Consider the following 16,773-nt stretch of genomic DNA (forward strand, 5'->3'; position numbering starts at 1 on the left):
CAACAGACAATTATCAAGTATTAAAAAATGTACACAACAGGAATGTACAAATAACAGAGATGTAGACACTTATTGGGCTTGTTGATAACAGATGAGAGGAAGGACTTGTGATAATGTGATAGCACACAAGACAAAATATAGCAGTGTAGAAATATCTCTTATTGTCTCTTATTGTAAATTCAGGTGTAACAGCAGCAAGGTGACATGCAATCAAGGCCTATTGGTTCAAAATATATAAAACAGATAAAACAAGAATACTGTATTTTTATGTTTTATTTTTAATGTTTATTTTTTATTTTATTTGACATTTTAAATGCTTGTTTATATCTCTTACACTTCAGCACCAGAATGAGCCCTTTACTTAAAACTGCATTAATAGCCTTTGATTTTATTCTGTTGTACTGTGAGCTTAGCTAAATTCATTCTAATCACATGTAATTTTTTTAACCACAAAGGTTTGAATGTGCTCAAACAGGTTCTACAAGTCCCAGTATGTTGTGTACAACACCCAGTTACAAAAGGTTTCTGTATACTTTTGCACGCCACACATATAACATGTATTTATTTATTTTTCATTAAAAAGCTAAAAAAAAAATAATACATAGTTTAAATGAACATAATTTCTGCAAGGATCACATATCAAAATAATAAATATTTTACATTAAAATTGTTTGTTTTTAATATATAACATTCATGCAGTTAGAAAATATTAGTCAATATTAGTTATTACAAGTACACGTAGATTAAAGGTGCATTTCATCAGCAGGAACAACAGTGCTCTATAGGAGGCAGCTGAGTGGAAAGAATAAAAGTATCTGCTGCTGTTAACATTTTACCTTTACCCACTATACTAATTGCATTCTATCATTTCTATCAGTCTGTGATGTTGTCATTTGGTTTCAGCTTTTCTTATTTATAAGCAAAGTTGTGTTTGTATTAATCTTATTGAAACTGGTTATAAAAGACCCCAGACATATCATCTCTCTCTGACCCAGTGACTTTTGGTCCAATTCAACTGTTTTCTTCAGCTTGTTTACGAACCTCAGCGTTGCATCACTGTTTATCATCAACGTCACCTCTGAGTGACGAAGGCCAGTAACTTTGTTTACAAAAACTCTTAAGGTATGTACTTTACTCATCTGTGGAAACTGAAGGTAAACATGAATCTGTGGCTTCGCTCAGATTTGATTTCAACACACGTCCCAGGTGAACAGTCTGTTCCCAGCTCCTCTTTACATTCTTCACAAACATCTTAATGTGCAGCTATTACCTGTGTTCAGACAAGCTAATGAATAGCAAATACTTCAATAGCAAATATTTAGACATCTGGCTCTCATATTTTGCATTATATTCTGCTCTGTGCACAGAAAACTGTTTTACTGAGAATAATTTTGACCCATTTGGTTCTTGTGGAGCAGTTGGTCGTAATTATTTTCACTTAAAACAAGACATTTTTGCCATAAGTGAAAAAAATCTGCCAGTGGAACTAGTACTTTTTTTAAAATCAATATTGAAAAATTGACTTAAAACAAGCTCATTTATCTCGTTGAAAAGTTACTTGTGAGCTAGTTTTGTTCAAGTGTACTGAAATATTTTCACTAGAATAACTTGCTGAGTATTTTGTATTATAACTGAACCAAGTTGCTGTACAATAACTGTCACTGAATAAACATCTCAGTGCACGATTATGTTGATGTAATACAAATATTTTGTCAGTCTTTTCTGAACCTCTTTGTTCGTGGTAATAAATGTTCCAGGACTGTATGTTCCCTTAGATAAGAACATTTTATAAACAAGCATTGTGACCTTTAACCTCCATTTTTAGTTTAGTAATCCTTTGAGTTATGCTCAGCTGGCAAAGTGTTTACACTATGATGGTTGCCATAACGACGCTGTCAGGATGAAAGCAAAGTGGCAATGCAGAACAATAAAGTGATGAAACAGGAATATGTTAAACTAAGTTCAGTGCAGTTGATTTGTTTCATGCTTACAGGTCAAAACATCATTTTAACATAAACATTAAAATGTTTATTTTATGACATAAAGCATTATGAGCTGCCTTGTTTTTGAAATGTGTTTTACAAATAAACTGTAGATTCATTTTGCAGAGAGGTGTATATTCTAAGTATTAATTTCTACTAATTTTGATTATTCTGGTTTATAATTTCAGTAAAACATTAAAACTCAGTCTGAGATTTTGTTAGACCGTTGCAGGCTAACGGAACCACAAAAACCAAAAAGAAACTTGACAGAAAAAGGTCAGAAACTGTTGTATTTATTATCTTCATTAAATTGGTCCAAAAGGTTCATCAACAGAAAACCAAGAAGAAATAATGGACACAGGAACCGGAGACAGTCAGCTTTTAACAGTAAATAACCGCACTTGTGGTTCTGAAGGCCGGCTCTGTCAAATTAACCTTTGACACTGACACAGCAACCGTAAGCTTCAGGAAACTGAAGCAGCTGCAATTTTCCTGGCGGCCATGTTGGCTCCTCTGGTATAACTTATGAGTATTCTCCAAAGACCAGAGGCCTTGGTGTGGCCAAATTAAAGAAGATATTAATACATGTTGCAAAAAACTTGTTTAATCGTGGAAAAGAGGTAGCAAACTAACACTCTTATGGCACAAACTGGCCAGAACCTCTCAGTGTGTGTGCACGACTGGACCCGTAAGACATCAACGACTGTTGACCTCTTTCACTGTTTTTTTTTTTTTTTTTACAAAAACCTCCACTGACATCCTGACTCGTGTTGCATGAGGAGTACAGTACATTTATTTTAAAAAAAAGTACAAAAAAAGCACTTTTTAAACCATCAAGAGAAGCAGTTCAAGACCTTAAATGAATAAAAATATGCAAACTTGACTGCATTTTCAAAAGTTTGTTTAAAATATTGAATCTATTTACAGCGTCATGTCAGAAAGTCGGCATGAAAGCAGAAAAAGGAGCGGGGACTAAGAGATGAAAGTGTTCTTCATTGAACTGGTGGTTTTATTGATTTCAGCCTACTGTCTGTTTGGAAACAATGATTTCATCAGAGTCCTTCAGAGCTTTAGTCCAAAGCAATGATGTCATCGTCGTCATCATTGTCTGCAGCTGATTGGTCCGTTCGAGGGCGCTTGGTGGAGGTTTCGCCGGTCTCTGAGTCCTCTTGGTGCTTCCTCTTGGTGGCGGTTGGCGGCGCCGCAGAGCTGGACGGTGCCCCCACTTCCTCATCGGAATCTACTATCATGATGTCATCATCGTCTGCTGCAGCTGAAATCCAAGACAATTAAAGGTGACTTATTATACTTCCTTAAAAAGGTTAGGATGGATCTATGGCCTAAACAAAACATCTTCATTATGTTTTCTGCACAAAATCATTCTCAGATAATGAGGCCTCAGCCTGCTCAGTTCTGCCTGTGTTGAGCTGTTTTAGGGCCTCCTGTCAGTTTAAATCCAAACAAACTGCTGTTGGCCACGCCCACAACTCAATTTTTACACTCGCAAACAACGTTTAAACTCGCAAACAATGGCTGCTAACAGATGTGCAACTACTCAGCCGTAAATATTTGAAAGGCATTAGTAGAGCCTCGTACACAACCAGCAACATTGCAGCAAGTGGTTTCTGGATGGTAAGTCAACAACAAAACACTTGCCTTTTCCAGCAGTCATTGTAAAACCAGCTGACCAAACGTGCTGGTGTTTAACTTAGGTTGCTAGGTAACTGGCTGGGCTTCACTTGGGTTGCTAGGTAACAGCACACTGCCCACTGAATGTGACTTAAAAAGGAAGTTTTTGGAAATGGCAATTTTTCAGACACCAAAGGAAAAAAAAAAGAAGCAGATTTACTCACACATTTTTCAAATTCACATTTATGTTATGATATAATTTCATTATGTCCAATTAAATCTCACAAAATTAAGTTGGGATCTCAAGAAATTTTCCCAGGAAAGTAAGTCTTTTTATTTTCTTTTTTCAATATGTTTTAACAAAAATCAGAATCAAAATTCTGACTTTACATCTTTTGAGATCAAAAGTCATACTTATGTGTTTGAAGTCAAAATTCTGAGAAAAAGACAATTATGAGAAATTTAGACTGTTTTTCTGAGAATTTTGTGAAAAAGTTCTGAGCAATTCAGAATTATCTGAATTCTGACTTTAAACTCAGAATTCTAATTTTTGATGTCAATATTCCAGATTAGTATAAAAAAAAATGCTCATTTTGGTCTGTTTTTAGAAGCAGTTGAGACCCATATGGAAGCATAAAAACATGGTAAATCATCAGGCCAGAAACACAATGAAAACATTTCCATCTTTAAAATAAGATAAAACATGAAAATGACGTTTTGATCCCGACCTTTAGAAGACGTGGACGGCTGGGCGGAGTCTTTGTTTCCGTTGGTGATGCTGTTGACTTCCTCCTGGTTGGTCTGAGGGGGCGGGGCTTTGTCTGGAGCCTCGCCCACTACCTCAAACTCCACATCTCGCTCAAGCTCCTCACTGCCAACAAAAACAAATGATATTATATCTATATTTTCTGTTTGCTCAGGAGAATCAGCATAAGAGGGTAAAGTTTGATCTGTCAGCCACACACGTGTGCAGGACGTTGATGAGGAGCGTGTAGTCCTGAAGGAAGTCGTCAGATTGGAGACGGCTGCCGTTACGAATCCCAAAGTCAGAGAGGAATTTGTTGTTGTTGGCTGTGAAGAAAAAAGAAATGCAGATTAGAAATCACAGATCCAACTGATCCAAAACTGTGTTCAGCAGACTGGGATTCAGTGAATGAGGCTTGTTGTGGGCCTTAAACTGGAACTAACCCCCACATAGACAAATTCTAAAAATAAAAAAAAAGTGGGCGGAGACAAAATACAGAGGGGCGTGGCCAAGTGTGGGATGATGCTCTCTCTGCTACCTACGCCACCTTTTCTATTCTCAGAATATGAAATGTTTCTTTTTCTCAAATCCTTATTATTTTTAAACCAAATATGCACCAAAGAAAGCTCATTTAAGATGTACCAAACTAAGTCGTATGAAGTTAAACAGTTTGCTCAAAATTAATTATTTTTAATCAGAGATGGGCAGAGTACCCAAAAATTGTACTACTACATATTTTATTTATACTCAAGTAAAAGTAAAAAGTATTCATCTAAGAAATTACTCGAGTAAAAAAGAATCTAGTAAAAAGTCTACAATACAATAACTGAGTAACTGATCAAATTATCAACCATTTTAAAATTACATCATCAGACGGACTAAAATAAAAGCTAAGTAAAAAATTTTTTTTTGGTATTTTAAGGACGAAAATGATAATTTATATAAGTAACAAAAATTAAATTTTCCAAGTCAGTTTCATTCAATAAAAAATGTATGAAACTAACAAAAACTGCAGGTGTGTTTCTGTGTCTGGTGAATTTTTGGTTAAAACATGTTTGTTATTCATTCAGTGGGTACAAAACGGAAATTTTTCTCCAGTCGGAGTAACAATACTTCAGAATAAAATTACTCAATAAAAGTAAAAAGTACAGCGTAGTAAAAATACTCCTAAAAGTAAATTTTTTTCAAAAAAGGCACTCAAGTAAATGTAATTGATTAAATGCAACTAGTTACTACCTAACTCTGTTTAACAAACTTTAGGGGAAAAAAAAGTCAGCTCCTGTTACTTATCCGTCTTCAGAATAAACCTCAAATAGAAATCTGCCTCAAATATATACGATTCAGAAGAAATGGATTAAAGTCTTAAATTACTTTCTGTCTCTCCTTCTTCTGAGGAAATGAGGATGGTTCCTTTGCCGTCTTCTATCTGAACATCCGGAGCGACCATGCCGAACCGTTCCTTCAGGATCTGAACAGAAATCAGAGCAACGTTGCATCATGTCGCTCCATGGTGTCTGCTCAGAGACAACCGGGTCCAGTTTGGGTTTACCTTGTCCTGCAGACACAGAACCGTCGTTTTCTGCACGTTGACTTTAACTGTAACTTCTGGTTTGCTGGCGCAGACGTAACAGTTTGGACTGGGTTTGTCCAGAATACACGGCACCAGCAGCTTCTTTCTGAGGTTCGGACATTTATTCAGGAAGATCTGGAACGAAACAACACCAGAGTTAACAGAGGAGAAGTCAGTTTTTGTCCTTGAACTCTACCACCCAACCCAACCAACGCTTTAAAACTCCTTATCAGAGGAGAAACACAGCAGGTCAACAAACATGTCAAGGTTATGGGAGATAGAAAAGAATGCGTTTTGGTTCTGGGACAGAGGAGCAAAGTTTTCCTCCAGGATTTATCAGCTGGAATCAAGCAAATTTTAAAGTGACACTATTTTTAAAAGAAGGTTCATAAGAAAGATGAACAGAAACAAAACATTAAGATTGATAAAATACCATAAACAAATTTTGGATTTTAAATGATGCAAACAAAATGAACAGGACGAATGAATGCAGTAAAACGAAACGACATCTTTTGAAGTCTTTAGTAGAAAGAATATATTCAGTGAAATTTAACTTATAGTTGAATATAATAGTTTGTTAATAAGACATCCCGATAGCAAAATTAGAAAACAAACAGGTTATAACTTAATTTGCTCTTATTATTGTTGCAGACAAACTATTTTTTCTATTATGAGGTAAACTGAACTAATGACAGAGTATTAGGGCCAGGCTCAGAAATTTAATTAGAAGACAAAAAGTCATAACAAGAATGAAGTAGTAATTTTATGAAAACTCCTACATGAAAACCCTAAAAAATTTAAATGAGGAATGTTGAGAATCGTCTGAAGTTATAGTTTGAAATCGGTTTTACATTTAAGGAAATATTTAATGTAAAATCGATCACACATCAGCATCAAACTATTATTATCAGTAGCAGGACTGCTGAGTCTATTTCAAAGAAAGAATCGTAAGAACCTGCTCAGTTAGTCACATCAGACCTTCAGAAATCAAACCTTTTTCTCGATAAAACGACTTTTCTCATAATTTTGACATTTTTTATGCTAATATTTCAGCTTTTTCTGCTATTGGTATGACTTTATCCTCATAACTAAAATAATTCTAATTTTCTGACACCATCTTATTCACTTAATGTGAACCAAATTTTATAATTAACACCAATATTTCACAGTGGTTTTCACAGAAAGTTGACTTTAATATCATCTTCATGTCTGAAAGTCTGAAGTTAGTGGGATGAAATCGTTGCAACATTTTGAAAAAAATCTCTTCTACATTAATGTTAAAAAAAAAGTTTCCAACAAAACCGAATCAATGTGACTGAGCAGATGGTGAAGAGGTGATCTCTAAAAGCTCAACACACTGAGATAACTGAAATCCAAAATTATCCTGAGCTCCCAACACATAAGCTTTTAGTTAACATATCATCATGTCTGCGGACCACAGAGGCCTGCTGGACTAACCGTGCGGCAGGATTCCAGCTCTCCAGACAGAATCTTCAGTCCTTCCAGCACAATGAGTCCAGCAATAACAGCGTTGGTCGTGGCGATGGCGGGGATGATGTTTCCTGCCATGGCTGGGAAAAGAAAAACAAAAAAAAAAAACGTTTACTGAAACTCCAAATCAGCGCTGCTTGTCTTCAAGCTGAGATCCGCCTCATGAATCTTTCAAAAAGATTTCTAGAAGTTGTTTCTAGCATCCAGAAATAAAAACTTACATTTTACATCGAAGCGGCTCTTCATGTTCATACTGAAGATGTTCATACGCAGGTTTGCTGCTGCAGTAACAAAGTCCATGGCTGGAGGGTCATCCTGACAGCAAGAACATGAAAACGATTTAAAACAAAGCTGTAAACAAGTCAAGTGGCTAGCAATATACATACATATATATATATAATAAAGTGGGAGGTGGGTCAGTTATGCTAGCTTGACTTTGACAACCATGTAGATGTCCTGCTTAATCCAGTATGTTTAGGTTCAGTAAAAAAAATAAAGGGCCACACACACACCCACTCTGACAGATCAATCAATAGAGCATGTGTTTAAATTATCACTTACTAATAATCGTTGAACATCAACCTTCAAAACATAAAACTGTGATGAACTGAATGCTCCGTTTTGGGGTTTTTATGTGCTTTTTTTTTTTGGTTGCGAACTCTGTCTTTTGGAGTTGATTTCTGATACACGGGCTGTTGGAGCTGTTGTCTGTTAGTTGCCATAGCAACGGGTCTTTGTGTGTAGCATAAAACCGAAACAGAGTAAAAAACAAGCAGAATAAAAGTAGTCTTGAGCTGTTTTTCAGCATTATTATTCTCTGTTGTGGCACACTGGAGTTGCTGTAATTTCTAAAAGTTTGACGACAATAATTTGACTAATTGCCTCATTTGTTTGTAGAAAATGGTGACATTCATAACAGTCATCAAATAGGAATAAATATCTCATTCCCATTTGATTCATGTGTAACAATGTCTCCTACAACAGGATTTATGTCAAATTAAGTCAATTGTTCAATATTAAAGATAAATTCATTTAGTCCTCTGTAGAAACCAAACTGTTTACAGATTTATATGTAGGGAGAATACAAATTTTATGTTTTAAAAATTTCTCAGCTTTAATCTAAACCATATTTTATAGAAATGGGATAAGAAATAAGGGCGCTATGAACATTTCTGTGGCAGATTCCTGCCTTGGAACAGTATGATTTTATGGACATGAGGTAATGAATAGTAACGGCGCCTGCAGTAGCGCGTTGCTAGCTACAGTGGCTAATAGACGCCATCCAAACGAGTTATACATAAGCATGGCTGTAAGAACCAAGCAAAATTATTGATACTATCAACGATTGTTGTTGTGTTTCCTCTGGAGCGAACCTTGTCCCAGACGAGCTCGGCGCCCTCGCCCTTCTCCTGCAGCTGTGTGCGCAGTGTTTCCACGCTGTGCCGGAACAGCCGGCAGTAGCCCCAGACATCCAGAACTTGCTGGTCCTTCAGCCCGGACGTCACTGGACTCTCCTCCTGAGGATGGGCTGAGACCATGACAGATGAATTAATCACCCAGACAGCAGAAACCCAATAAAACCCCAAACTTTCTTCATTCTGCAGCCAGAAAACTATCTTATGTTCAATCTCAAGAACTCACCACTGTTCTCCAGCTGCTGCCAGTCCAGAGGAGCAGGAGCTTTCCTCTTTTTCCATAGCTTGTCCATGGTCAGCAGGTACATGATGTCATCTTTGAAGAGCTTTGGAGGACAGCCAATCAGAGCAGAGATTGTTACTGCAAGTCAGATCTGATAACGTCACAGAGAATCACGGATTACAGCGACCTGAACGCCGCCAAAGTTTCTGGTAAACCATCAAACAAACTTCCGCCTGACAGGTGAGAAAGTTTAGTTTCTGGAGCTGAGAGACAGAAACCAAGCTGATCTGTAGCTTCACTAGAGCTGAAATGATTAATCGTAATGAATCGATTACTGAAATAATTGTTACTAATTTAGTAATCGAGTAATCACTAACTGGAGTATCAGGCTCAAAAAGAGCATCATGTTCATTACAGGACAATAATTTGTTTCTTTGAACATTAAAGCTCTATGACATTATGAGGCTCAGTTGGAGAGAAAAAGGAGAAAATAATGAAAAAAATAAAAGCCAAATTAATGACAAAAAAAGTTTAAATGATGAGTAAAAAGAATAACAACAAAAACACAAAATAACACCGGAGCAAAGATCTGCACTGGAGCTTGAATCTTTATACTTAAATAAGAAATATTACTTTCTTTCCACAGCATTGATAAATAAAGCAAAGTGAAGAGATTCAGCATCAAACTGCTGGGTTTAGTTCTGCTGTCACCTTGTTGAAGAGCTTGACTGGGTCGTATCCGGTGGACCGGGCCCACTCTTTGGTGGAAACTCGCCTGATGTCGCCGTCCTGCTCCGAGGCCGTGGCGCGGGCTGCCGTGTCTTCAGGGTTCCCTGTTCACACGAACGGTTCTCTCAGTTCACTAAAGAGAATCACTGCCTGCTTTCAGCTTAAAATAGAGCTGAAGCAACTAATCATGATGAATTGATGATCGAAATAATTGTGACTGATTATTCATTATACAGACTAAAAGAAAGGCCATTTAGTAAGTAAGCTAAAACTGTAAAAATATATACACAAATTTCATATTTAAGATAAAAACCTCTGTCTGTCAATATGTTTAAACCAAAACTTCAAGTGTAATTTTTTATATTCACCCAATTCAGATTCACTAAAGGAACTCTTATTGCATTTCAGGCAATTAAGTGTTTTTTTTTTTCTTATTTTGAAAATGAAGCAATAGACGCTTCATTTTCTTTAGGTGTTGCGTGTACACCTAAAGAAACAGAGAATACCTAAAGAATAGTCTAAAAAAGGCTTAAGTAACTGGCTGAAAAATCTGCAGAATGTGTACTTTTTTTTTGCCAATTAATTGACTGTTAGAATAATAGGGAGATTAACCGATTAAGTTAATCTCCCACAATAAATCGATTAGCTGGATGATGAATTAAAGGTTGATCAGTTTTATTCTCATGATTCATATTTTTTCAAGAGTTTTTTTGTTTACAGAGACTCTAACAGTGATCATTATCATATCGTTTATCATGTTAACATAAAAGTTCCTTTTCATGATAAGAATTTTGATTTATTGTTGCCACAATATATCCCAGTAATTGATGTTTAAAACCCCCTAAAACTGTCATTATTGTAAGGTTTGATAGTAAAATTATTTTCTCCAATCAATAAATACCAATATTTTTTAGAATGCAGTAACTTTGTGCAGCTCAGTGGTAAAAATACTTCTTTACATGACTGGCATCCTAAAGAAGCTAATTACAAAGGGGAATGTTTTTAAAGAACATTGTTTGTGTTTGTGGGGTTATAACGGCTGTAACACAGTTACAGTCAAATAGTTGCCTAAAATATATATTACAAATAGTTCTTACATTCACTATTATCGCTATCACAATATTAGTGACAAATATTGTGATGAAACTTTTAAGCACTTATCGCCCAGCCCTACAGGCCAATCCGTTTTATTTATGGTTTCCGTTTGGTGAGGTTTTTATTTCCATTTTATTTACTGCTTTTGGTAATTTTTTTTATTTTTTTACATTGAAAATATCTTCCCGTTTCAGTGTAAATTATTCTCACACAATCAAATTTTACTGATTTTTGAGAGAGCTGTTAACATATTACTTCAAAGTGTTCTCAAAACAACAATGTAGTTTACTGCAATAATATTTTATTGTGACATTTACTAAAATAGTTGTTAGCTGCAGTTCTAGTTTAAAACTCTGAACAGTTGAGGAGGAATGCATCCGACTCACATGCAGCTTCTGGGTCAGCCGTGTCTGGTGAGACTTCTTGATCTGCGTCTTCTTCTCCAAACAGCTGGCTAGAAACCAAACACTAAAATCACAACCAACTAACTGACTGAACATTTAAACCCCAAATAATAAAAAAGAGTTTCCCAATTAGAAGGAAAACAATTTTATAACCGTTGTTGTAAAACATGAGTCTTACTTGAAGAGATACTTGGCCCAGACGATGCAGTGAATGGGCTCGGACGGCGTGTTTCTGATGGTGCATCCTGGGAAAGTTTTCTGGGCCGGCTTTGGCTGGCACTCATAGCACTCCGTCATTCCCTGATGTCAACAGGGACAGAGATGAAGAGCAAAGGAACTACAAATGAAAGTTTTTCAGGGTTTTTTTGCCAAATGAAAGTGTGGACGTTTACCTTTTTGATAACAGTGACCTGTCCCAGATACCCTGCAGTGCCGCTCTCTATCAGAGGAATATCAGCTGCCAGGCACATCCTGTTGACGTGGTTACGGGCAGCTAGAGGGGGGATACCGTTACTTAAATCATCTGGATGCAGAACGAAGGGACGGACAAATGAAAAACGATCCCATGTTAGCTTACCTCTGTTGTCCAGGGCGTTCATCACCAACATAAACTTTCTGAAGAACTCCACATTGTAATCAGGGCTGTTGAGAAATGCACAACTCATAAGAAACAGAAGGCCGATCGATCAATCAGAATAAATTGATAACTAATTTAGTTATTGATTAATGGTTAACAGAAGCAAATACACTCTAAAAAAGAAAATTTGCTGAAAGAACAACACATTCAGAGTAGTAATTAATTTAAAATTGTACAAATGATATATAGATTTTGCATTTAAGACAGGTAAAAAACTTATTTCTACCAGAACTCCTCAAGAGGCAGTTTAAGCTTCACCTGGTTCAAATTCTGCTAATAAAATCTGCGATTAAGCACCTTTTGCATCCAATTGTTAATCAAACGTTAAATAAACCAGAAAGGACTGAGCTTTTCATATGTTGAGGTTAGAAAGAATTTTTTTAGCTGCATGTGCATCCTTTACTACAAATGATCAAGCATTCACTAAAGGAATGCTGTTATTGAGTTTTAGGCTATAGCATTTTTATTTTCTCATTTAAAAGGAATTTAGTTGTTTACTTCCAACTCTTAATGTATTTCTAATAATGTATAAAAAAAAATGGCTCAAGTGGCCAAACAAAACAAAAAATCTGCACAATGTGACAATTTTACAGTCTGATTAATCATCAGTGTGATCAATTGCAGCCCTGGAAACATAAATTTCACTTTTATTTACAAAAAGGGAGACTCACTTCATGATGCTGTCATGGTAGGCTGTGATGTTTGCACTGGGGCAGAACTGCAGGGCGCTCTCCTTGGCCACCTGGAAAAACAACCCAACCAAAGACATCAGTGTTAAAAATGCAACTGAACATAACGTTAACTCTGCTGTTTGGAGTTTACACACCTGTGCTTTGGATTTTCCAACATGTTTCTTCTGAAACAGGAACTGACGGTTCAGGTTGCTCACATCGATTGTGTCCAAGTCAATCTGTAGAAATCAGTAAGGTTGTTAAACAAATCCTAGAAATAGAACTAAAAGTGGAAATTTTGGTAGGTTTTTCTCTATTTTATTCGCCTTGTAGCATCTGCAGCAGGACCTTAAACTCTCATCTATTGCAGCAGATGTCCTGCAACTCTTAGTTGGTCACAGCCAATCACGGCCGTGACCAGCATGTCTAAACAAAATGATTTAATTGCCATTTCAGGCTCAAAGTTGCAAAAGGAGTCCCTTGTGATTTGAGACTCCTGAGTTAAAGGAAAACCTGGCAAAATCTGTGATGAGCTATTTTCATTGATACCAAGTTAAACACCTGGAAACTGCAACCCAACAAGCTCCATTAATGCTGCCTAATATGTCAACTAATGATTATTTTAGTAATCAATTGTTCTATCGATTAATTGGATGAAAAAACAAATAGCAAACTCTGCAGATTTTTTTATTTAACCACAATATTAGAAATACATTAAAATGTGTAAATAAATAGATCAATGCCTTTTTAAAATAAGAAAATAAAGATTTTATTGCCCAAATTTCAATAGTAGCATTCCTTCAATGAAAAATTCTCAAAAACTCGACTTTACATTGATGTGGTGCAAGACTAATCTGTTGATTGTTTTTTTTTGGATTAACTAATTAATAATTGGATAGTTAACTAATTAATAATTGGATAGTAAAAGGTGCTTAGGAGATTTGTTTTTTTCCTTTTTTTTAACAGGATTTGATCCACATAAACTAAAGCTATCAATTATGGATTTTCTGGAATTGAATTGAAAAATTTATCGGAATTCTTTTTTTTTAATTTTTTTTATCTTCCATGCAAAATGTCTTTTTTTTTTTTTAACTAAATTACTGCTTAAGTTTTCTTTCATTTTTGAGTCTGTATTCTCCAGTTAATGATTAGCTGCTTGTGCACGTTTTTCTTCTCTCCTGATGGAAACAATGCTTGACTGACCCCTGATCACTGTGCGTCATGAATCAATGTAATACGTTTAACTTTTTAATTCAATTATTGAAATAATTTAAACGTTCATTGATATTCCAGTTTATTCTTGATGCTCTCCTCTGGAATTGATGGACTGATTGATTTCAGTTACAAAAGTGACATCAATATTTAAAAATATTTTGTTTTTCTCTAAATTATTAAACTGTTTAAAACAAGAAATTAATCTTTTCTGTCTGTCTTTATTCAAGCTGTTAAACTGTTTAGTCTCGTTGCGCTCCTGTTTATGGTTCTGTCTCAGCTGCATGCCTGTTAGTCAAGGTTTCCCTCATTATTACAATAACATTAGCTTATAAAATACCAGGTTGCCAGTCTTTAACAGAACAGTTAGAGCCCTGATGTTGTGGGCATATTTGTCTTTTCTGAAATTAAACCAACCCACCGGTCAGTGAGGATCTGTACAAAAGCCTGGCTAAGTTAGCAGCAATAATGGCGCCAAATACTCCTGAATAAAACACTGAAACTCCGCTCATATTAAAAAAAAAACTCCAAAGCTGGGTCTTAACATATACTAAAGCAAACACTCTCTATAAACATTTTTAACCCTGAAACTCGCGACTCTGAAATTACTCCTAATCCACACACCCGCCCCCCAGCAACACAAAGACCTAGCTAGCTGCTAGCATCAAGCAGAAACGGAACGAACCACATCAATGTTCTTGAAGCCGGTGAGGACCAGGTTTTTCAGCAGCTCACAGCCGATACCTCCCGCTCCCACCACCAGAACCTTGCAGCTGGACAAAGAGTCAGCCAGCTCTTTTCGGAGGGAACCCACTAGTTGGACCATAATGATGCACAGACGTAAAAGCAGACCCTGCAAGCAGCACCGGGTGGTTAGCGGCTAACAGCTAGCTGCTCTCGTTCTTCAGCGGCCCGCCCACCGCCGGCTCGATTCTTCTTCTTGGGTTAAATTGCAACAACAGACGTTCATTAATGCCACAATACTACACTAGCAAGGGGTGATAATACAAAACAACAATATTTGACTATTTTCCAGCTTTCGTTTCAAAAAGAAACGAAAAATATATATTTTTGTGATTTTTACAAAACAAAAGGACCCTTCACTCCCAGAAAATTATCAGTAACATCAAAACAGCAGTAAAAAACAAATAAACAAAAAAATCCCCCAAAAACAAATGAGTGTTTGGATTTTCAAATCAGTTCGATTTGAATTAAAATTTCTTGCTGTGCAAAGAAGAAAAAAAGTCATATTTTTCAAAACAGAACTTGAAAAAATGAAATAATTAATTGTGGCTCAAACTAGATTAATTTAATTGAATAAAAATTGTTTAATGCCTTAAACCTCTTGACTGGATCACTTTTTTGTGGCTTTTTTAATATTTCAAATAACTTCTAGAGCGTGCTTCAAGAACAGAAATGGACTCTCCTAGGTTAGCGAAAATGGATGGACAAAATAGCATAATGAATTTATAAACTAATTCCATATCTGCCCACTAAGCGGCGCTGTTAATTTAATCCCACATTTTAACCTGTGCTGATATAATCTAATTATTTTAAATGACTCGTGATTCTAATTTCTCTGACTGGACGTATTGTTTAAACATGATTCCCTAGGAAACTTTCAGATATTTTACGAACTTTTTAAAGTCCATAATTTTACAATGAGAAACATTATTATAATTAACATGTTTAAAGCAGCTGTTAAACTAAGAGTAGACAAAGTGCTCAATGTTCAATGTTCATAGAAATTACAAACAATCCAGAAGATGTATCCTTAAAGGTTAAAGTTCATGCTGCTGGACGTGCTTATCCATTTTTTTAGTCTCATTGCTGCTGGACTAATTTATGTATTTTTCCACAAAAGATAACTCACTTCCAGCAGCACAGAAAAAATATGTGTTCATATTTGTATAATTACTGTGTACAATTAATTTTGTTGAATAAAGCGATGAGGCACATTTACCCACATTCAGCCCTTTTTGATCCAGTTTTTCATCCAGCAATCTATGGAAAGCCATTTCAGCCAAAAGTAAATAAATAAATAAACAAATAAATAAATGCCTATGACGAAATGCCAGTGTTTTCCAAAGTGTCGACCGCCAGGCGGCGCTGTGGAGGCCTCGGAAAGTTAGAGAGAACATAAAAAAGATGCAAAAAAACAAAAACAAAAGTTAACACCTCAGAGTTTTTAATCTTACATTTTCATCATAATTTCTGTTTTTCAATAAAACACAAGTTAAACAAATTTTTTCAAATATTATTTCTGATGCTCATTTTCTGATTAACTGACTTTCAAATTCATCAAGCTGAAGTGATCACCAAGCTAGCATAGCTAGCAAGAAACTGAAAAGTTTCTGACAAGAAAGATCAAAAGAACTGTCCAGCACCCTTTGGATGACTCTGCTGAAAAAAGCCATAAGAAATGAGGAAATAAATATAATTTGATGTGTTTAATATAAAATATTTCATATTTTCTTATAACCAAAAGAGAGGAGTGTGGTGAAAAATTTTATTTTCTGGTAATAAAGTCATAATATATTATCTAATAAACAGTATGAGGCAGCATTTATGCTAAATACATGTAATAATTAAGCACATAATGAATAAAAAACATTCTAAAGATTGATGTTTCTTTACATATTTTGTAGCATTGTCTTTGTGTTTGCAAAGGAGGTGATTGGCCAGATATTAATGCCCTTCTAGGCGGACCATGGAGGGGAAAAGTGGGAATCCCTGCTCAGGCCTATATAACGGTTTGCTGAAACATATGCATGTTTCTCCCAGTGCTTCAGTGTGTTTTCTCCAGTTACTCTGGATTCCTCCCACAGCTCAAAACATGATGGAATTCATGGCTGTTTTGCCTTGTGAGGGACTGGACTCTATGTTGTTGAACAAGGAACTTGTTTAGTGAAAATCTTACTTCCTCATACTCGTGATGGTAACTGCTGGTTAACTTAGAATTATCTTTTA

The 16,773-nt window shown here is 35.8% G+C and overlaps 1 protein-coding gene across 1 annotated transcript; it reads right to left on the reverse strand.

The window, feature by feature from the left end:
• Positions 1 to 2,259: 2,259 nt before the first annotated feature.
• On the reverse strand, positions 2,260 to 14,737 carry uba2 (ubiquitin-like modifier activating enzyme 2). Its single transcript, XM_014970723.2, has 17 exons — positions 14,489 to 14,737; positions 12,747 to 12,830; positions 12,592 to 12,662; positions 11,861 to 11,925; positions 11,676 to 11,776; positions 11,462 to 11,583; positions 11,266 to 11,333; positions 9,767 to 9,888; positions 9,059 to 9,158; positions 8,791 to 8,945; positions 7,639 to 7,732; positions 7,385 to 7,497; positions 5,906 to 6,061; positions 5,728 to 5,824; positions 4,577 to 4,682; positions 4,340 to 4,482; positions 2,260 to 3,255 (listed from the first exon to the last, which is right to left on the reverse strand). The coding sequence occupies exons 1-17, from the start codon at positions 14,627 to 14,629 to the stop codon at positions 3,053 to 3,055; spliced, it is 1,941 nt and encodes a 646-aa protein (XP_014826209.1). The 5' UTR covers positions 14,630 to 14,737; the 3' UTR covers positions 2,260 to 3,052.
• Positions 14,738 to 16,773: the final 2,036 nt, after the last annotated feature.

The sequence above is a fragment of the Poecilia mexicana genome, unplaced genomic scaffold (assembly GCF_051168715.1).
Source record: "Poecilia mexicana isolate PSO_F unplaced genomic scaffold, ASM5116871v1 scaffold_6, whole genome shotgun sequence".
Classification (NCBI taxonomy): domain Eukaryota; kingdom Metazoa; phylum Chordata; class Actinopteri; order Cyprinodontiformes; family Poeciliidae; genus Poecilia; species Poecilia mexicana.